The sequence below is a fragment of the Caretta caretta genome, chromosome 7 (assembly GCF_965140235.1).
Source record: "Caretta caretta isolate rCarCar2 chromosome 7, rCarCar1.hap1, whole genome shotgun sequence".
In the NCBI taxonomy this organism is placed as follows: Eukaryota; Metazoa; Chordata; order Testudines; family Cheloniidae; genus Caretta; species Caretta caretta.
The window spans coordinates 43,494,112-43,516,037 of record NC_134212.1 but is presented as its reverse complement, the minus strand read 5'-3'; the positions used below and the strand labels follow the sequence as shown (position 1 = coordinate 43,516,037).

Below are 21,926 nucleotides of genomic sequence, written 5' to 3'. Positions count from 1 at the left end.
TATGGCAGGCGACCAGCTTGGCTTAACGGTGAAATCCTTGCTGATCTTAATCACAAAAAAGAAGCTTACAAGAAGTGGAAGATTGGACAAATGACCAGGAAGGAGTATAAAAATATTGCTCGGGCATGCAGGAGTGAAATCAGGAAGGCCAAATCACACCTGGAGTTGCAGCTAGCAAGAGATGTTAAGAGTAACAAGAAGGGTTTCTTCAGGTATGTTAGCAACAAGAAGAAAGTCAAGGAAAGTGTGGGCCCCTTACTGAATGAGGGAGGCAACCTAGTGACAGAGGATGTGGAAAAAGCTAATGTACTCAATGCTTTTTTCACCTCTGTCTTCACAAACAAGGTCAGCTCCCAGACTACTGCACTGGGCAGCACAGCATGGGGAGGAGGTGACCAGCCCTCTGTGGAGAAAGAAGTGGTTCAGGACTATTTAGAAAAGCTGGATGAGCACAAGTCCATGGGGCTCGATGCGCTGCATCCGAGAGTGCTAAAGGAGTTGGCGGATGTGATTGCAGAGCCATTGGCCATTATCTTTGAAAACTCGTGGCGAACCGGGGAAGTCCCGGATGACTGGAAAAAGGCTAATGTAGTGCCCATCTTTAAAAAAGGGAAGAAGGAGGATCCTGGGAACTACAGGCCAGTCAGCCTCACCTCAGTCCCTGGAAAAATCATGGAGCAGGTCCTCAGGGAATCAATTCTGAAACACTTAGAGGAGAGTAAAGTGAGCAGGAACAGTCAGCATGGATTCACCAAGGGCAAGTCATGCCTGACTAATCTAATTGCCTTCTATGATGAGATAACTGGCTCTGTGGATGAGGGGAAAGCAGTGGACATGTTGTTCCTTGACTTTAGCAAAGCTTTTGACATGGTCTCCCACAGTATTCTTGCCAGCAAGTTAAAGAAGTATGGGCTGGATGAATGCACTATAAGGTTGGTAGAAAGTTGGCTAGATTGTTGGGCTCAACAGGTAGTGATCAATGGCTCCATGTCTAGTTGGCAGCCGGTATGAAGTGGAGTGCCCCAAGGGTCGGTCCTGGGGCCGGTTTTGTTCAATATCTTCATAAATGATCTGGAGGATGGTGTGGATTGCACCCTCAGCAAGTTTGCAGATGACACTAAACTGGGAGGAGAGGTAGAGACACTGGAGGATAGGGATAAGATACAGAGGGACCTAGACAAATTACAGAGTAGCAGCCGTGTTAGTCTGTATTCACAAAATACAGCTACAGCTCACGAAAGCTTATGCTCAAATAAATTGGTTAGTCTCTAAGGTGCCACTGGTACTCCTTTTCTTTCTTCTAGACAAATTAGAGGATTGGACCAAAAGAAATCTGATGAGGTTCAACAAGGATAAGTGCAGAGTCCTGCACTTAGGACAGAAGAATCCCATGCACCGCTACAGACTAGGGACCGAATGGCTAGGCAGCAGTTCTGCAGAAAAGGACCTAGGGGTTACAGTGGACAAGAAGCTGGATCTGAGTCAACAGTGTGCCCTTGTTGCCAAGAAGGCAATGGCATTTTGGGATGTATAAGTAGGGGCATTGCTAGCAGATTGAGGGACGTGATCGTTCCCCTCTATTCAACATTGGTGAGGCCTCATCTGGAGTACTGTGTCCAGTTTTGGGCCCCATACTACAAGAAGGATGTGGAAAAATTGGAAAACATCCAGCGGAGGGCAACAAAAATGATTAGGGGACTGGAACACATGACTTATGAGGAGAGGCTGAGGGAACTGGGATTGTTTAGCCTGTGGAAGAGAAGAATGAGGGGGGATTTGATAGCTGCTTTCAACTACCTGAAAGGAGGTTCCAAAGAGGATGGATCTAGACTGTTCTCAGTGGTAGCAGATGACAGAACAAGGGAGTAATGGTCTCAAGATGCAGTGGGGGAGGTTTAGGTTGGATATTAGGAAAAACGTTTTCACTAGGAGGGTGGTGAAACACTGGAATGCGTTACCTAGGGAGGTGGTGAAATCTCCTTCCTTAGAAGTTTTTAAGGTCAGGCTTGACAAAACCCTGACTGGGATGATTTAGTTGGGGATTGGTCCTGCTTTGAGCAGGGGGTTGGACTAGATGACCTCCTGAGGTCCCTTCCAACCCTGATATTCTATGATTCTATGACATTCTCAAATAACCCTTTGCACTTGTGGTAACTTTCCTTTAAAGGGTCTCAAAACACTTCAGAAATAAGGCCTACCACACATGTAGGAGGTTAATGAAATAGTAGCCCATTATTTTTACAGATAAACTGAGACAACAAAGAAAAAATAATTGTCAGAGGTCATACAGTATGTCATTAATAGCTCTAGGAATACAATCAGGAGTCATAACTAACCACTAGTTCTTCTTCAAGTGCTTGTTCATGTCAATTCCAATCAGGTGTGTACGCGCGCATGTGCACTGTAGCCGGAAGATTTTTCCCACAGCAGCATCTGTCAGGTTGGCCTGGGTGCCCACTGGAGTCATGCCCTCATGGCGCTCAGTATAGAGCCCTGCCAACCCACCACCCCCTCAGTTCCTTCTTACCACCAGTGATAGTTAGTTGGAGTGTCCCATAGTCCTTGCTTAGCAAGCGCTTTTATCTCCGTTATTGTACATAGTTCTTCACGGCTGAGCGCATGCCACGCTTCTTGTTTAAGGTGCCTGGGGAAGGTCACCAAAAGGACCAGTGTAGGATCTACCGTGAGTTCCATCCCAGAACTATTAAAGAAAGGGAACAGCAGCTTAAGGTTCTCCTAATGGAGGCAGCTCTTCACCCTCACTCAGATCCGGGGTCGGCAGATCCCGCACCCAGTACGTCTTCGTCAGCGCGGAGTGCCCTGGCACCATCATCCTGGGAACCGGTGCCAAGAAAGGACTCCTCCCAAAACACTCGGCACCGGCCCGGCTCCTCCTGGGGCTAATCAGCGGCTAGGCACCGGTTTCAGTCGCTGGTGCCTCAGAAGAAAAAGATGCCGGAATAGGGAGTGTTCTCCCCTAGCCAAATCTAAGGAGCCGACGGCTGAGAGACCCCAATTGAGCCATAGCACCAGGTCCCCTGGCAGGGCCGCGTGGATTCCTGCCCAGGCAAGGCAGTTGATTTTGGGCCCACCAGATCCTACTGGCCAGCAACTGCCACTCCCCTTAACACCAGAGGCTTTTGAGGCAGCTCAAGACTTGCTGCATCTCACAGCTCTGTTCTCAGCCCCTAGGACACCACTGCAACCCCAGGTGCAATCAAGAGGGAAGCCAGTGATGATGTCCCGGTGCTCTCCTTCTCCACGGCACCTTCCGGCACTGGCACCTCCGGAGAGAGAGCCCACTCAGTCCCCAAGTTCCTGACTATCGGTGTCCCGAGGCTTGGCGCCTCCATGGTCCTCCTTTTCAGAGATTTTGGAGGCAGAGGCAGACTTCTACCGCTCTGGCACAGACAGCGCCACCGGCAGCGGTGCCGATGCTGACATTGGCACCGAGTTCGGTGCCAACAGCCAGAGCACAGCACCATCCACATTGGCGCCTGTCCAGGATCCCCAAGAGTCATGGGACTCCTTGGGCACGGATGGCAGGGAGCAGCCGCTGTTCTGTGGGGCTTCCTCCTCGCTGTCGCTGGACGAGGGTCTGGCGGGCACCGCCATAGCCCCAGCACTTGAAGAAATTGGGTGTTGCAGGAGTTGCTGTGCTGGGTTGCCCAGGGTCTGGGCATCAAGGCAGAGGAGGTGGTCGAGGACTCCGATCCATGGTGGATATCCTCGAGTCCTCTGGACCGTCCCGTATTGCCCTGTCAGTCATAAAAACTACTGCAGACACCACAAAAACCTTGTGGCAGACCCCAGCCTCATTGCCACCCACTGCCAAGCACAATGAATGGCGATATTTTGTGCCCTCTAAGGGTTATGAACGCCTTTATTCACACCCTCAACCTGATTCCTTTGTTGTGGATGCCGCTAATTAGCACAAGCAGCAAGGTTTCCAAGGGCCCTCCCCCCAAAACAGGAAGGCTAAACAATTCGACCTTTTCGGGAGAAAGCTCTATTCTTCTGGTGGGTTGCAGCTGCAAATTTCCAACAAACAGGCCATTGTCAGCCGGTACTCTTGTAATACCTTTGCGGCAATGGCAAAATTTGTGGAGCTCCTCCCCCTAGACCCCTGTGCCGAGTTTTTGGCCTTGGTTGAAGAGGGCAAGCTAATCTCCTGAGCTTCCCTCCAGGTGGCGCTGTATGGTGCTGATGCCAGCATGAGAGTCATGGCTAAAGGGGTGGCCATGAGAAGGGGCTCCTGGCTCCAGGTCTCTGGTCTCCCATACGAGGTCCAGCAGACCATACAGGACCTCCCCTCTGTTTTCAGAGAAGACAGATAAAAGGCTACATAGCCTGAAAGACTCCAGAGCCACCCTCAAATCCTTGGGCCTACACACTCCCACCAGACAGAGAAAGCATTTCAGGCTGAGTCTCCTCCGCGGTTCTATCAACAGAACCAACAGTACAGTTCCTGGAGGAGGAATAGGAGTGGCAGAAAAAGGCTGCACCCATCCCCAGGCCAGTGCTCTGGCCAACCCAAGCCACCTTCCGGCCCCAAACCAACCTTCTGAAGGTGTGGTCGAGGATGGTGCACCAGAGCAAGAACTGGATCTACCCCGCCTTACCCTTTCATCTCGACTATCCCCTTTCTACCGTACATGGTTCTGTACCACTTTGGACTGCTGGGTGCTCCGCATGGTAGAGAGGGGGTACTCCATCCAATTCTGTGCCCTCCCGCCCTTCCACCCCCATTCCCCATCCCTCGTCAGGGACCCCTCTCATGAGCAACTCCTTATACAGGAGGTGCACTTGCTCCTTTTGTTAGGGGCAGTGGAAGAGGTTCCTCAGGAGCAAAACGGCAAGGGCTTCTATTTCTGGTATTTCCTAATACCGAAAGCCAAGGGTGGGCTCAGGCCCATCCTAGACCTGCAAGAACTCAACAGGTTCGTGAAGAAACTCAAGTTTCGCATGGTCTCTCTGGCCTCCATCATCCCATCATTGGATGCAGGAGACTGGTATGTCGCCCTCAACTTGAAGGATGCGTACTTTCACATAGCAATAACTCCATCCCACAGAAAATACCTCAGGTTTGTGCTGAACGGCACCCACTACCAGTTCACTGTCCTCCCATTCGGCCTGTCAGCAGCACCTCGAATGTTCAACAAGTACATGGCAGTCATGGCTGCGCTCCTGTGCAGGTGACAGGTGCAGGTGTTCCCATACGTTGACGATTGGCTGATCAAGGACCAATCCAGGACTCAAGCGGAAGCACAAGTCAACTTTATAAGAACAACGTTCAACGAATTGGACCTTCCTCTCAATATGGAGAAATCGACTCTGTCCCCTGTTCAGCGGATAGAGTTCATAGGGATGGTACTGGATTTAAGACAGGCCAGGGCATACCTCCCGGAAGCAAGGTTTCGGCCTCTGAACAACATAATTCGAAGTCTCAGGCAGTTTCCCACCACCACAGCAAGGAATTGCCTGAAACTGCTGGGACACATGGCGGCTTGTACCTACATACTACAGCATGCCAGACTCAGACTTTGACCTCCTCAGGCATGGCTAGCATTAGTGTATTGGCCAGTCCGGGACAGTTTGGCCAGGATAGTAACCCTGCCTCTCCCGGTACTAGACTCCCTCCTGTGGTGGCTCGACCCACAAGTAGTATGGGCAGGGGTCCCGTTCACCAGCCCTCACCCGTTGCTCTTGCGAGTGATGGATGCATCAGCTCTGGGCTGGGGAGCACATTTGGGAGAACTCAGAACACACGGTATCAGTGTCAGAGAGCTGAGAGTGGTACGCCTGGCGTGCCAGACTTTCCAAGCCCACTTAATAGGCAGTTGTGAATCCGTTATGACAGACAACACCATGGGCGATGTTCTATATCAACAAACAAGGGGGTGCATGTTCCTCTCCCTTGTGCCAGGAAGCCCTCATGCTGTGGGACTTCTGTGTAGAGCACTTGATACATCTGCAAGCATTGTACCTCCGTCGAATACAGAACAAGTTGGCGGACTATCTCAGCAGGTCGTTCCACGGCCATGAGTGGTCCCTTCTCCCAGACGTGGCAAACTCAATCTTCCATCAGTGGGGTTTTCCCCAGATAGACCTGCTTGCCATGCAACGCAACATGAAGTGCCAGCAGTTTTCCTCCTTCCTAAACCACAGCCCAGGCTCCATCGTGGACACGTTCCTCCTCCCAAGAAGAGAGGCCATCTACTGTACACCTTTCTGCCCATTCCGCGCATTCACAAGGAGCTCCTCAAGATACAGAGGGAACAAGCTTCTGTGCTATTGATAGCTCCAGCCTGGCCCCACCAGCACCGGTACTCATCACTCCTGGAAATGTCCATGGAAGCTCCAGTCACCTTGCTGCTCTTTCCAGACTAACTAATTCAGGATCATAGCCGTCTCCAATGCCCAAACCTCGAGTCTCTGCACCTCATGGCATGGAAGCTCCATGGATGAACCTGACAGAGCTCTCTTGCTTGGATCACATTAGACGAGTCCTTCTTGGCAGTAGAAAATCCTCCATGAGAGCCACCTACCTTGCCAAGTGGAAGAGATTTTCAATCTGGTCAGCGCAGCACGATTCGTCCCTGACGCTCACCTCCGTTCCACTTATATTAGACTATCTTCTCCATCTCAAGCAGCAGGGGGTGTCCATGTCAGCAGTAAGGGTTCATTTGGCCACCAACTCTGCCTTTCACCCAGGGGCAGAGGGCTGCTCGGTCTTTGCTAACCCTATGGTCAGTCATTTCCTTAAAGGTCCTGACAGGCTATACCTGTGTGTCCGGCAGCCTGTCCCAGCTTGGGACCTCAATTTGGTCCTTTCCAGACTCATGGGACCACCCTTTGAACCTTTGGCAATGTGCTCCCTGCTCTCTCTTTCTCATACAAAGTAGCATTTCTGGTAGCGATAACCTCGGCCAGAAGTGTATCTGAGCTCAAGGCCCTGACATCAGAGCCCCCTTACACTATGTTCGAGAAGGACAAAGTTCAGCTTGGGCCCCACCTGGCTTTCCTCCTGAAGGTTGTCTCCCAGTTTCAGATGAACCAGGACATCTTCCTCCCAGTATTCTATCCTAAGCCTCACTCGAGCGGCAGGGAGGAAAGGCTTAACTGATTGGATGTCCGCAGAGCGCTAACCTTCTACATCAGAAGAACGAAGCCATTCCAACAGTTGGTCCAGTTATTTCTGTCTCTTTTCAGTGAATTTCCTCATGGATCACGTCCTACATCAGTGAGTGCTACAACCTGGCAAAGGTGCCCACTCTTCCAATCACCGCGCACTTCATCAGGGCTCAGGCCTCGTCAATGGTGTTCCTGGCTCAGGTTCCCACCCAGGAAATCTGCAGAGCAATGACATGATCCTCCGTACGCACTTTCACCAGGTACTATGCAATCACCCAGCAGGCCAGAAGTGATGCTGCCTTTGGAAGAGAAGTACTCCAATCAGTGGACGACTCTGACCCCACCTCCTCAACTTGGGCTTGTGAGTCACCTGATTGGAATGGACACGAACAAGCACTCGAAGAAGAAAAATGGTTACTCACCTTCTCATAGCTGTTGTTCTTCGAGATGTGTTGTTCATGTCCATTCCAATACCCACCCTCCTACCCCTCTGTCGGAGTAGCCGGCAAGAAGGAACTGAGGGGGTGGTGGGTCAGCCCGGCTCTACATTGAGAGTCAAGAAGACGCGACTCCAGGAGGCACCCAAGCTGACCCGATGGTTGCTGCTCTGAGAAAAATCTTCTGACTACTATGCATGTGCACACACACACACCTGATTGGAATGGCCATGAACAACACAGCTCAAAGAACAACAGTTACGAGAAGATGAGTAACCGTTTTATCCAACCATAATACTTTAGAAAGTTCTTTGAAGTACCTAGGACATGACAAACACTAAGGGTTTAATACTGTTGCCTATCACCGTGTAAAATCAATAGCTAATTCCTAATGGACTTCATGGAGTCTCTGGTACATAAACTGAGTTCTAGCCTGCTTCAGATGATGATAGGTATGGGAATTACATTTATTTTACAGCAGATGCAAAACTATTGCTCCTCCAGATGTGTTTTTGCTCCTGCTCTCTGTTTTGTTCATGTTACAGTCTATATTATTTAGGCCAAATTTGCACTCACATACAGCATATACATAAAACTCTGTTAAGACTTCAATTGTGGTGCATAGGGTATTAGAGGAGAATTTTCTCTTGTATCCACATTTCACTCTTTCATAATAATGGAATTAAAAACATAAATACACAAAAAAGAACGAACCTCAGAGTATGCTTCTAATGTGAGTCTCTGTCCACTGATAGCAAGCAGAGCTATGCATCTTAGGTTTTTCTATTACTGTGGTATATAACAACCTGATCCAAAGCCCACTGAAGTCAATGACAATCTTTCTGTTCATTTCAATGAGCTTAGGATCAAACGTAGAACAATTACTAATAGCATTGAGCATGCGTTGACTGGCAATAATTTTCATGTCTTCCTTTTGTCACTAGTTTTCATTTTTGGTTATTGGGTTTTTTTCTCTTCTTTCCTTCTTCTCATCCAATATATGGGGTGGTCTCCATGCAGAAATTGAGCAAAATAGCTCCTTATATGCACACACTATTCTGGAATAAAAATCACTTTATGCCAGCATGATTAGTGCACTCCCATTCTTCTTAAATACACTGACTTTTATTCTGGACTAGTGTCCCCACACAGGGCAGTATTAGGTAATAGTTATTGCAGAATAGTTTATTCCACAATAACTTTTCCAGTCAATTTCCCTATATAGACAATCCCTAAATGTGGGACAGGGACATGTGAAAATGCCATGACAGGGTAAAGGCCTTAGCAAACTGTTGGGCGTGACAGTTAGTCCTGAATGTGGTCGGGCTCTGTCTAATCTTCTCTGGTAAGGTCCACGACAAGGCTTCTGCTGTTAAAAATACTCTATCACTATAGTGTATGTCAAAATTTTGTCTTGGCAGCTACAATTTGAAGCATCTTTGTGGAGTGCACCATCTTGAATAGTTACAAAAATCTTTGAGATAATAAATCTCCCACCGACAGAACAAAGAGCACTATATATAATGTTTGAGCAGCAAAAGCCTGCCCAGGATGGGACAGAGTAGAACAGGTCAGCCTAGTGCGAGACCACATCATTGCTAATGGGGGGATGTCCAGCTACAACTGTGGAGTGCAAAACTCCAGATGCTTGATAAAGCCATCACGCTAGCAAATGAACTGGAGGAGTTCCATGAGCTAGAAAGACGTGAGGGAGCAGCGAGGATCCAGGGTCATGGAGCTCAGGGACACAGCAATGGGGGGAGGGATCAGTAATACAATTAAAAGTCTGCGGGAAGCAGTGGAAATACTGATCACAGAATATCAGGGTTGGAAGGGACCTCAGGAGGTCATCTAGTCCAACCCCCTGCTCAAAGCAGGACCAATCCCCAACTAAATCATCCCAGCCTGACCTTAAAAACCTCTAAGGAAGGAGAGTCCACCACCTCCCTAGGTAACGCATTCCAGTGCTTCACCACCCTCCTAGTGAAAAGTTTTTCCTAATATCCAACCTAAACCTCCCCCACTGCAACTTGAGACCATTGCTCCTTGTTCTGATTAGGCAAGTCAGACAGTTTTCGATGGAAAGGCAGCAGGTAACTCCACAGGGACAAAAGATACTGAGCTTGAGGCATGCAGGTTTTCGGTTAAGAAGAACAAGGCAATGCTCTGAGTAGGGTTCAATTAGCAAATGCTGAAGAGGATCAGGCCTGCTGGAAATGTGGACAGTCTAGCCACTTAAAACCACACTGCCCACTGATGAAGATTGCTGTTGGATGGACTGGTGCAGGAAACAGTGCCACAAGCTATCTACTGGCAAATGCTAGGCCACCAAGTTATGTGAGTGCTGATGGGGGGAGTGACATCTAGCTGCCCAGGAAGATTGAGGGAGTCTTATGTGAGATCCAATCAATTCTGGGGCACAAGCTGCTGTGTTGTCTGAAAAGGTAGGAAAAGAAGCCTCTAGGCACAGCTCTCAGAAACTTATGCCCTACTTTGGGGGTAGTCAGACTGGCTAATAGTCAAAGGCTGAATGTAACAGATTTGGCAAACTACTATAGAAATTGACAACCTTAAATTGGTATGAGTTTTCATTGTGGAAAAGGACTCTGATCGAGGGGCATTGGTTGGAACTGATTTTCTGACGAGGTATGGAGTCAACCTTAACGTGAGGGATAAAACATGTACTATAATTGGAAAACACATCCCTGTAATTTTCTGGAATTATGCCACTATAATATGTAGTTAATGCTGGTAGAAAATGTAATAATCCCCTCAAGTGTGGAAGGGGTAATTTGAGCCAAGGTATAGAAAATAATGACAGACTAGACAGCATTATGGAGCTATCTGTTGGGACATTGGTAAGGTACGGATTTGGTGATGACACGGTCACTTGGAACTACAAAAAAAGAGTTATACTGATCCAGGTAGCCAATTTAGCAAGAGACCCTCCAATGTTAAAGCATGGCACGAAATAAGGGGATCTTTTTCCTGCCAGGGAAGCAATAGGTCCCACCCTAGAGCACTCCTGGTTATGACATTTCCTCTCTGAGTAGTGACATTTCCTCTCTGAGTAGCAATCAACATACCAGCATGCCAGTTTGGCATAAAGATTGTGTTTTCATAGTTTGTTCTGTTGATCATGTGGTTTGTTATGTTAGTGTGAGGATGCATCTCTTCCAAGAGGAGGAGCAGCGTAACAGAATTAGTGTGATGGCTGGGTCTGTGGGTGACACAGCCTCAAAGCCTGTGGCTCCTCCCAAGCGGGAAGGACTCTGACTCAGGAAGTAGCCCTGAGAGGAAATGCACAGTTGGGTGTGTGCTGCGTGCTGAGGAAAAGTAAAAGTGTTTGTGGACTCAGTAGCACCAACAGGGGAGCTGCCTCTGTCCCCTCTTCTAGTAATAAATACAAGTTCTGTTATTTACTGAGCTCATGCTTGGTCATCATTCCAGGAATTCTGCCTACTTGTGTTGTGTCAATGGACCATGTGAAATACGGCATCACAAAAAAAGCAGAAGCACTGCATTTTCCTGAATCAGTGGAACTCTGATTCATACCAAACAATATGGCCATTTTAATTTTTTTCAATGTCATATGATAAAAGCGTTGGGCATTTTCCTGTCAGCCCCTTTCCCAATGACCTAATACTGTACTTACATACACAAAAAGTTTCTTCTGTCTGTGGTCTCAAGCCACTGAGTGAGTTAAGTCAACCTTTGTTCCCAGCTCTGCCAGTGTACATCCTTTCTGGCCTTTACATCTGTGACATTACCCAGGATACAGCTGTGTCCCATTAACTTTCTAGCCTGGGGTGCCTTTTACATTGCTTTACTGTCAGAGCAGCCACTCCCGGTCTGCTCACATAGCCTTCAGCATGCAAATCCACTTCCAGCTAAACACGAGCAATCTGACCAGTCATTCAAGAATTACATACAGGGCGACACCGGCAAATTTAAATTACCAGCCTTGTTCCCCGAGGAATGTGCATCTTGTACGGTCCAGCACACTGCTGAATAATGCAAGCTCACAGAAAGTCCATCATTTTATCAAAGGAAAATGATACACGTACCAGCTTTGTTATCCCAAATGGAGTTTCCCACACACTCTAATCCAAACACATTGGTTAAGGTAAAACAATAAGATAAGTTTATTAACTACAGAAAGATAGATTTTAAGTGATTACAAGTGATGGTGCATAAAAGTCAGGATTGGTTATAAAAGAAAATAAAAGAGTAATATGCAAGCTAATACCTAATTTAACAAGCTAAGTGAACTTAAAAGCAAAGGTTTTGTCTCACCATATGCTGTTGTAAATTTCACAGGTTGGGTCTCCTTTCAGCCTGGGATCACTCCCCCTTAATTCAGTTCTTTGAGGGTAGTCAATGTCATGAGCAGAGAGATGGGAGGAGAAGAGGTGAAATGGAGGCCACTCTCTCTCTCTCTCATATACCACACTCCCATTTTTGAGTATTACCCCCACCTGGGGTGCAGGTGACAAGTAGTCTCTTGTGGACGTGTGGATTGAACCGTCTCTGTGATGAAATGTAAATTTCTTGTTTATCCCTTCCATTGCTGAAGAATGGCTGTTTAAACCAGTGATAGCTCTAACACCTGGCTGGGTTGCTAGTCTTTCTTTGTCTCTGAAAAACTGCTTTGGGCCTGCTTTTCTAACTCTGGAACACGTTACAGCAATGTTAAACAGTAGAAACATATAACTTTACATACAATGTTGATACACCTATTTTACCAGGACAATAATGTTCAGCAGAAGATGATGTTTTAAATGATATTTCACAAGACATACTTTGTACAAAATTTATCATAGTCTTGTAAAATTGATGACCATAAAAGTATAGACTGTCACAACATCCCTTTCCCCATCTTCAATTATTCCAGTTCTGGAACTACATAAAGATTTACCAATGCAATTAAATCTTGTCCTGCAACACCTCAAATTATTCCAGTCCTGCTCCCCTCCCCTCCCCTCCCCCAACTCTGCCAATAATGCTCCTCTGTTTAGACCAGGCATCAGGAATCAAGTCACTTTGTATTATCTTGTAGAACACTTGGGTAAAGAAATACATATTTCTGAGTTGTAAAGCCATAATATTGTGCCAATGTTATAAATGATGCATGTTTGGAAATTAGATGCACATCTCTTGAAAAGTAAAGTACAACTGAAAAGTCCTCTATTAGTCTTAATTTTATGTTAAAATTGCCAAACACGGATTTTATCTTCATGGATGTATGTTTAATGTTATATATGATGTTTGACACTTTGGATGGAACCATCCCAATTGTTGGTACATGAAGGATTAAACCTATTCTGAGAATCCAGAAGCCTTGCAGCAGCTGTCATCTGCCTGCCATTTAAGCTTAGTAAGAGAACAGGAGCTCCTGGAAATAGCATAGACACCTGATTCCCAAAGGGGCTGGGGAAAATAAGCCAGGAAAGGGTAAGAAATGCCTCTGAACAGTAAAATCTATCCTACATGTTGAGACTTTGATCTGACAGAAGCTCCTTTTCTCTCTGCATAGACGGCTGTGCAGGCATAAATGCACCATGCTGCCCTGTCAGGTGAATAAGAATCAAGTGGTACACCTTCCTTTCCTGGTGTGACTAGCTACCCACATTGACTGGGCCACCAGGCACAACTAATGGGCACAATTCTGTTCCCACTGGAGTTTATGCACGTTTTGCCATTGACTTTAATGTGAGCAGGAGCAGATCTCACAGTCTGTAGTTGAAGCAAACATATAAACATTATACTAGATGTACACATGCCGCAGGCCAAAGGGAGACAAAATTACTATCCAGATCATAATATTTACTCAAAAGTGACTACTGAGACATGCCACATGTGTCAAAGTTGGGAAAGTATCAAAGAATAAAAACTGCAGCGATCAGCTTCATTTAATAATGAGTAAAAGCAACTTTATTTCTCTGTATTGTTTTCTTGTAGCTAACTGTTTCTTGGTTATTAGGAAGCATTTTATTTAAAGTATGAGATTGCACATGTACGTTTGTTGCTTAGTTTATAAATGGTGTGCTAAATAGGTTGGAAACAATATAGTTGGTGTGAGCTCCATCAATCAGTCCTGTACCATTGTTATGAATAAACCAGCAGGGGATGATTGTTCCATGACTGGGGTCTTTTCCGTAATCTTTCTCACTAACCCTGAAACAAAGACAAAAAGCATGAATTAACCAAAATAATAGTACTTTGTAATGTGATGCATCTCTGATTCTGAATCTGTCTGTTTGTGAGCTTAGCAATTTTACCAGGTTTGTCTTTGTATAAATTGGTTAGACTAGTATTTACCTATGAATACAGTAGCGGTCTTTGTCTACGCTTGCCACTAAATCATGCTGGATCCATTCAGTTGGTACCTTCTAGGCAACAACAGGTAGTTTTTTTGAGTGTAAACAGGGTTTAAGTGGCTTTTCCAGGGTCAAACAGCAAGTCTGTTGCATTATCAGGAATATGTAGCTAAATAATTGTAAGGAGAGGTTATAATTTTGTTATGTCCTGCACCTTTGTAGATGTAAGGTTCCTGCCTGTTCACTTGGGGAAGAATGCTGTGCTGTGAAACAGTTCAAGATGGAGATTCTTACAGAAGGAGACTCTCGCACTGTGCTCTGTCTCTCAGGGAGACTATTGTGTTGCCTGTCTTTTATGGAAAAAAGACCCGAACCCAATCCTGTACTGTAACAGCTAGAGAATGTTCCTATCTCCCCCCCCCCCCCCCCCGCCCCACAAATTACAGATCTTTTCCGGGTAAGGAAGTATTTCCTAATCATTTGGTTACCTAGTTACTGTCAGTTTATTGTTTTTGACAATCATTGTGGCATGTGGTTTCTCAGGGTCAGATCCAGGACGGATGTCAAAAACTTCAAAATCAATGTGCTGGAAAAACTGTCCTGAAAATAAGAGAAGAAAATACAATATCAAAAACTGCTGTAAAATCAACGGATGGCTGTCAGCTACATTGGATACATACAAAGAGGTATAACTAGCAGTGAGGGGATGAAATTAAGAGAAGGAAATTTTGAAATTCCCAGAAAAACTTCCTAATGGGGAGACCTATTAGTCTATGGCATATCTCCCAAGAGAAGTAGTAGAATCCCATATCTTGAGACATTTAAAACTAGCCTAAACAAAGCATACGAAAATATACTGTAGGGAAAACTTCTGCACTTACCCCAAGAGAATGAGCTAAATGTGATCTATTAGGTCATCTCCATTTGTAATTTCTATGAGTTTAAGACATGAGCTATACACTCTCTCTCGCTTACAAAGCATGTTTTCATATTCTCAGGTTTTTCCATAATGCAGTTTTTTATTGAAGTTATAGCCCTATATCCCATTTTTATTTTTAATATACAAACTAGGACCAGATACAATGAAAGAATTAATATACAGGAGGTGATACTTTTAACATATTCTGTACATCTTAGCTCTGAGAATGTGGACACATGATTACTTTTCCCTAAATGAACCAGTCAGGAAAATGTTAGTCTTTTAAATTAAGGTAGTGTTCATCCATTTCAATGGACGTGAATTCCTACCTAATAAGCCATGGGTGTGTTCAGACACCTTGTGACTATCCAGTGTGTAGAATCCTAGGAAGTCCTGGTGTAGAGGATGCTTCTTCCATACTCGATGCAAAACAACAATAAAAGTTGCACCATCTCTGAATGAAAGCACTAGATTCTTTTCCCTGTTTATCTCCATAGTCAAACTGCAGCAGGAGAAGAAAGATGAAAGATAAAATTTGTGAAGAGACCTCACAACTGTTCAGTTTTGGTTTTCAGCATTTAATATTGTGGACAATAAGTTAACTAACAGACCAGGGGATCTATGGAAAATCCATCTGGCAGAGTAAGATGGGGTGGTTTTTTTTAAACAAAATTTTCTGGAAGATCCATAAATCAAACAAAATATTTCAACAAGTGTCGTTTAATATGTGGTAGCAAAGAATTGAAGAGTGAAGAGACTAAAACCTCAATCCTGACACTGTATGCACACACAGATACTCCTGTGCTCATCTGGAGCTCCACTGAAGTCAGTGGGGTTCCATACAGATGCAGAGGTCTTTATGTCTGTAGGTAGCTGTAGGATGGTACTGTTCATATCTAAGATCCTAATTCAGGAAAGCATCCTTGTTTGGGACAGCACTTAAACATATGCTCAACTAAGTGTGTGCAGAAGTGCTTTCTTGAATCAGCACCTAGCATGACCAGAGGCTGAGCCTTTTGTTTATATACACAATTCTTTTTATGTTATGAACACATCTTCAAGAGAAAAAAAATGGTGAAAATTTAGTTCTACAAATACAATTTAAAAATTTTGTTGGCTTTCTCAATGACAAGCCCCCACGATGAGAGCGCTTTGCTATGAGCTTGTAAAAATATTTGTACATTCAAACAACCCCCAAACCGCAAAGTATTTGCTTGAGAGCGGTAAATCAAATAGTGGTTACCCCTTGTAACACTGAGGTCGAGTCCCAAAATAAAGTTGTATTGTTGTCTTAGAGCTTAAGTGAAGTCAAAGTAAAAAATAAACCACTTTTAAAATGGATTCAGAAAAATTAGTTATTCAGATATTTGTGCAGTTCAAGTTGTTCTGTACGCATTTCATGACTTCCTCTCTCTCTCCTGGGCTGATGCTTAAAATCACTAGAGCAAATCATCAGCTGGTGTAAATCGGATTAGCTCCACTGGGTCATCTGAATTGTGCTGATTTATATCAGGTGAAGATCTGGCCCAGTACTGTTTTTGTGTAGAACTGTTGCACAAACAAGCCTCTTCTTGTCTCCTCTCTTCCTCCACACATGAGTCCAGCTAGGCCTGGACTTCAGAAGTACAAAAAATTGTTTCATTTGTTCATCAGCAGAATGTGAAGCACCAACCCCTCTCTAAGCATCTGAACATTTCCATAGCTCCAATAACACATATTTCTTGGTACCTCTGAGCAATGTTTCTACTTTATTTCTTCCTCCCAAGCCTCACTCATAACAGTATTGAAACAAGCAATTGAATGCACGAACAGGGCATGTGGCTTCCAAGGATTTGTCAATCAGTTTGCCACTGCCATCAGCCTTAATTACATTTAGATACTAATGTTTTCATAAGTTTGAACATTCTTGAACAAGTCTGGGCTTTTGTGTTGTACTTTACCCTTCCTTTTGTAGGGTGATTGTATCAAGCCAGGTAAAAGTGGCTGTCTTTCTGCCATTCTGGAGGGTGATATTTTCAGTCGTTATTTCTATTTTTAAATCCAATTGTGTATTTACAATCCCAAGTTTTCCAATATACGTTTTCTGGGTCTGTCCATTGTTGCTGACTTTCTTTTTTCCAATAAGCTGCCCATTAACTGTGATGCCTGTTATAAAGGAACAAAATGTGCTATTACTGTACAGATAGATTCTGATCAGGAAATGTTGAGGAATGACGTGGAGAAGGAAAGTACTATGCAGATGAACCACTTTATAGCATAATTTCCAATCCTTTCACTGGCTACCAATTTACTACTCCACCTTTCTCTCCTTCAGTCTCTTGCCTGTATTTCTTTTCATTTTGGCCTCTCCTGCACATGAAGCTTTAGACCACTGACATAGCAGTTGCATTAGGGAGCATTAGTTTAGCAAGTTTCAGGTCGTATATCACTTAAGGAGATGGATGAGCAGAATGCCTCCACCTGGTTTAGTGGGTGGGAGACTTGATTGGATCCAGAAGGCACCAGACAGCTTTGGAATGAAAGTGGGAGTGTATGCAGGAGTAGGCACCTCCTTCCCAGGGGCACTGCTCCATCCTTTGACTAGCCAAAGGGATAAGGGATTGTTCCCCATGATCATCAACTTAAACTCTTGCCTGAGATTTCTCAAGCCTCTTGTCCCATTTTATCTAAACCCACACTCCCTCTGCATAGTTAGATAGCATAGGAACTGTTTTTTTTAGGATGTCTTGGGTCTGACTGATCACCTGTTTTAGGGGGTGGGAAGGAATTTTTCCTATTCAGGACTGGTAGGTTTTTATCATCTTCCTTACACCATCGTGGATACACAGTTAAGTTGAATAGAAAAAAGGATTTAGAAATTGAATGTTAAGAATTGGTAGGAATATTTAGCTTATTGCAGCTTGAGGCCATTGTCCAACGCAGATAAAAGGCCATCCTCCAGAAATAAGAGACCTGGGATTTCGCTGGTGGACCTCAGGAAAAGGAGAGACCTGAAGTCTTCACAGACCAAAGTCCTTTTCTCTGTCCTCTTTGCTGCAGGAAGTGTGAGGGGATTTACAGAGCAAGCTGAATCCTAGGGGTAGGGAGTGGAGAGTTCAACATATTCATAAATGATCTGGAAAAAGGGGTAAACAGTGAGGTGGCAAAATTTGCAGATGATACAAAATTACTAAAGATAGTTAAGACCCAAGCAGACTGTGAAGAGCTACAAAAGGATCTCTCAAAACTGGGTGACTGGGCAACAAAATGGCAAATGAAATTTGATGTTGATAAATGCAAAGTAATCACATTGGAAAGCATAATCTCAACTACTCATATAAAATGATGGGGGTATAAATTAGCTGTTCCCACTCAAGAAAGAGATCTTGGAGTCATTGTGGATAGTTCTCTGAAAATATCCACTCAATGTGCAGCAGCAGTCAAAAAAGCGAACAGAATGCTGGGAATAATTAAGAAAGGGATAGATAACAGGATAGAAAATATCATGTTAAGCTACTAGATCGCATGCCCTGATTCTCATGGGTGACTTTAATTTTCCTGATATCTGCTGGGAGAGCAATACAGCGGTGCATAGACAATCCAGGAAGTTTTTGGAAAGCGTAGGGGACAATTTCCTGGCGCAAGTGCTAGAGGAGCCAACTAGGGGGGGCGCTTTTCTTGACCTGCTGCTCACAAACCGGGTAGAATTAGTGGGGGAAGCAAAAGTGGATGGGAATCTGGGAGGCAGTGACCATGAGTTGGTTGAGTTCAGGATCCTGATGCAGGGAAGAAAGGTAAGCAGCAGGATACGGACCCTGGACTTCAGGAAAGCAGACTTCGACTCCCTCAGGGAACGGATGGCCAGGATCCCCTGGGGGACTAACTTGAAGGGGAAAGGAGTCCAGGAGAGCTGGCTGTATTTCAAGGAATCCCTGTTGAGGTTACAGGGACAAACCATCCCAATGAGTCGAAAGAATAGTAAATATGGCAGGCGACCAGCTTGGCTTAATGGTGAAATCCTAGCGGATCTTAAACATAAAAAAGAAGCTTACAAGAAGTGTAAGGTTGGACATATGACCAGGGAAGAGTATAAAAATATTGCTCGGGCATGTAGGAATGATATCAGGAGGGCCAAATCGCACCTGGAGCTGCAGCTAGCGAGAGATGTCAAGAGTAACAAGAAGGGTTTCTTCAGGTATGTTGGCAACAAGAAGAAAGCCAAGGAAAGTGTGGGCCCCTTACTGAATGAGGGAGGCAACCTAGTGACAGAGGATGTGGAAAAAGCTAATGTACTCAATGCTTTTTTTGCCTCTGTCTTCACTAACAAGGTCAGCTCCCAGACTGCTGCGCTGGGCATCACAAAATGGGGAAGAGATGGCCAGCCCTCTGTGTAGATACAGGTGGTTAGGGACTATTTAGAAAAGCTGGACGTGCACAAGTCCATGGGGCCGGACGAGTTGCATCCAAGAGTGCTGAAGGAATTGGCGGCTGTGATTGCAGAGCCATTGGCCATTATCTTTGAAAACTCGTGGCGAACCGGGGAAGTCCCGGATGACTGGAAAAAGGCTAATGTAGTGCCAATCTTTAAAAAAGGGAAGAAGGAGGATCCTGGGAACTACAGGCCAGTCAGCCTCACCTCAGTCCCTGGAAAAATCATGGAGCAGGTCCTCAAAGAATCAATCCTGATGCACTTGCATGAGAGGAAAGTGATCAGGAACAGCCAGCATGGATTCACCAAGGGAAGGTCATGCCTGACTAATCTAATCGCCTTTTATGATGAGATTACTGGTTCTGTGGATGAAGGGAAAGCAGTGGATGTATTGTTTCTTGACTTTAGCAAAGCTTTTGACACGGTCTCCCACAGTATTCTTGTCAGCAAGTTAAGGAAGTATGGGCTGGATGAATGCACTATAAGGTGGGTAGAAAGCTGGCTAGATTGTCGGGCTCAACGGGTAGCGATCAATGGCTCCATGTCTAGTTGGCAGCCGGTGTCAAGTGGAGTGCCCCAAGGGTCGGTCCTGGGGCCGGTTTTGTTCAATATCTTCATAAATGATCTGGAGGATGGTGTGGATTGCACTCTCAGCAAATTTGCGGATGATACTAAACTGAGAGGAGTGGTAGATACGCTGGAGGGGAGGGATAGGATACAGAAGGACCTAGACAAATTGGAGGATTGGGCCAAAAGAAATCTGATGAGGTTCAATAAGGGTAAGTGCAGGGTCCTGCACTTAGGATGGAAGAATCCAATGCACCGCTACAGACTAGGGACCGAATGGCTAGGCAGCAGTTCTGCGGAAAAGGACCTAGGGGTGACAGTGGACGAGAAGCTGGATATGAGTCAGCAGTGTGCCCTTGTTGCCAAGAAGGCCAATGGCATTTTGGGATGTATAAGTAGGGGCATAGCGAGCAGATCGAGGGACGTGATCGTTCCCCTCTATTCGACATTGGTGAGGCCTCATCTGGAGTACTGTGTCCAGTTTTGGGCCCCACACTACAAGAAGGATGTGGATAAATTGGAGAGAGTCCAGCGAAGGGCAACAAAAATGATTAGGGGTCTAGAACACATGACTTATGAGGAGAGGCTGAGGGAGCTGGGATTGTTTAGCCTGCAGAAGAGAAGAATGAGGGGGGATTTGATAGCTGCTTTCAACTACCTGAAAGGGGGTTCCAAAGAGGATGGCTCTAGACTGTTCTCAATGGTAGCAGATGATAGAACGAGGAGTAATGGTCTCAAGTTGCAGTGGGGGAGGTTTAGATTGGATATTAGGAAAAACTTTTTCACTAAGAGGGTGGTGAAACACTGGAATGCGTTACCTAGGGAGGTGGTAGAATCTCCTTCCTTAGAGGTTTTTAAGGTCAGGCTTGACAAAGCCCTGGCTGGGATGATTTAACTGGGAATTGGTCCTGCTTCGAGCAGGGGGTTGGACTAGATGACCTTCAGGGGTCCCTTCCAACCCTGATATTCTATGATTCTATGTTGTCTCTATATAAATCCATGGTACACCCACATCTTGAATACTGTGTGCAGATGTGGTTGCCCCATCTCAAAAAAAATATATTGGAATCGGAAAACGTTCAGAAAAGGGCACCAAAAATTATTAGGGGTATGGAATGGCTGCCGTATGAATAGAGATTAATAAGGCTGGGACTTTTCAGCTTGGAAAAGAGATATGATTGAGGTCTATAATATCAAGACAGGGGTAGAGAAAGTAGATAAGGAAGTGTTGTTTACTACTTCTCATAACACAAGAACTAGGGGTCACCAAATGAAATTAATAGGCAGCAGGTTTGAAACAAATAAAAGGAAGTTTTTCTTCACACAACGCACAGTCAGCCTGTGGAACTCCTTGCCAGAGGATGTTGTGAAGGCCAAGACCATAACAGGGTTCAAAAAAGACCTAGATAAATTCATGGAGGATAGGTCCACCAATGGCTATTAGCCAGGATGGGCAGGAATGGTGTCCCTAGCCTCTGTTTGCCAGAAGTTGGGAATGAGCGACAAGGGATGGATCACTTGATGATTACCTGTTCTGGTCATTCCCTCTGGGGCACCTGGCACTGGCACTGGTTTGACAGAACAAGGAGCGATGGTCTCAAGTTGCATTGAGGGGCGCTTAGGTTGGATATTAGGAAAAACTTTTTCACTAGGAGGGTGGTGAAACACTGGAATGCGTTACCTAGGGAGGTGGTGGATTCTCCTTCCTTAGAGGGTTTTAAGGTCAGGCTTGACAAAGCCCTGGCTGGGATGATTTAGTTGGGGATTGGTCCTGCTTTGAGCACGGGGTTGGACTATATGACCTCCTGAGGTCCCTTCCAACCTTGATATTCTATGATTCTATGACAGGATACTGGGCTAGACAGACCTTTGGTCTGACCCATTAGGGCCATTCTTATGTTCTTATGTATGTTCTTATTTATGGGCTATATCAGGGTTTCTCAAACAGAGGTCCATGGACCCCTGGGGGTCGCGAGGGTACTCCACAAGTCAGGTCTGGGAACAGCTGGTGTGCAGGAGACGCTGAGAGGGAGGGGGAGGAGCAGAAAGAGGTGGGGAACAGGAGAGGTGGGGGTAGAGCAGGGCTGGAAGAGGGGGGTGGGTGGTGCCTTGGGGGAAGCGGTAGAGTGGGGGCAGGGCCT

At 45.5% G+C, this 21,926-nt stretch overlaps 2 protein-coding genes across 4 annotated transcripts in view; both read right to left on the bottom strand.

The window, feature by feature from the left end:
* Positions 1–3,615, bottom strand: part of LOC125639801 (inter-alpha-trypsin inhibitor heavy chain H4-like) — a 50,379-nt gene extending 46,764 nt beyond the window's left edge. Inside the window, exon 1 of the mRNA XM_075130753.1 lies at positions 3,421–3,615. Within this exon, the coding sequence (XP_074986854.1) occupies positions 3,421–3,615 (195 nt within the window). The remainder of the gene's footprint in view (positions 1–3,420) is intronic.
* An 8,077-nt stretch (positions 3,616–11,692) lies between these two features.
* LOC125640308 (inter-alpha-trypsin inhibitor heavy chain H3-like) overlaps positions 11,693–21,926 on the bottom strand; it is a 54,727-nt gene continuing 44,493 nt past the window's right edge. For all 3 annotated transcript variants that reach the window (XM_048858758.2, XM_075130571.1, XM_048858759.2), the window contains 4 exons: positions 16,751–16,955; positions 15,140–15,312; positions 14,380–14,491; positions 11,693–13,748 (listed from right to left, as the gene is read on the bottom strand). In XM_048858758.2, coding sequence (XP_048714715.2) covers positions 13,601–13,748; positions 14,380–14,491; positions 15,140–15,312; positions 16,751–16,955 — 638 coding nt within the window. In that variant the 3' untranslated portion in view covers positions 11,693–13,600. The remainder of the gene's footprint in view (positions 13,749–14,379; positions 14,492–15,139; positions 15,313–16,750; positions 16,956–21,926) is intronic.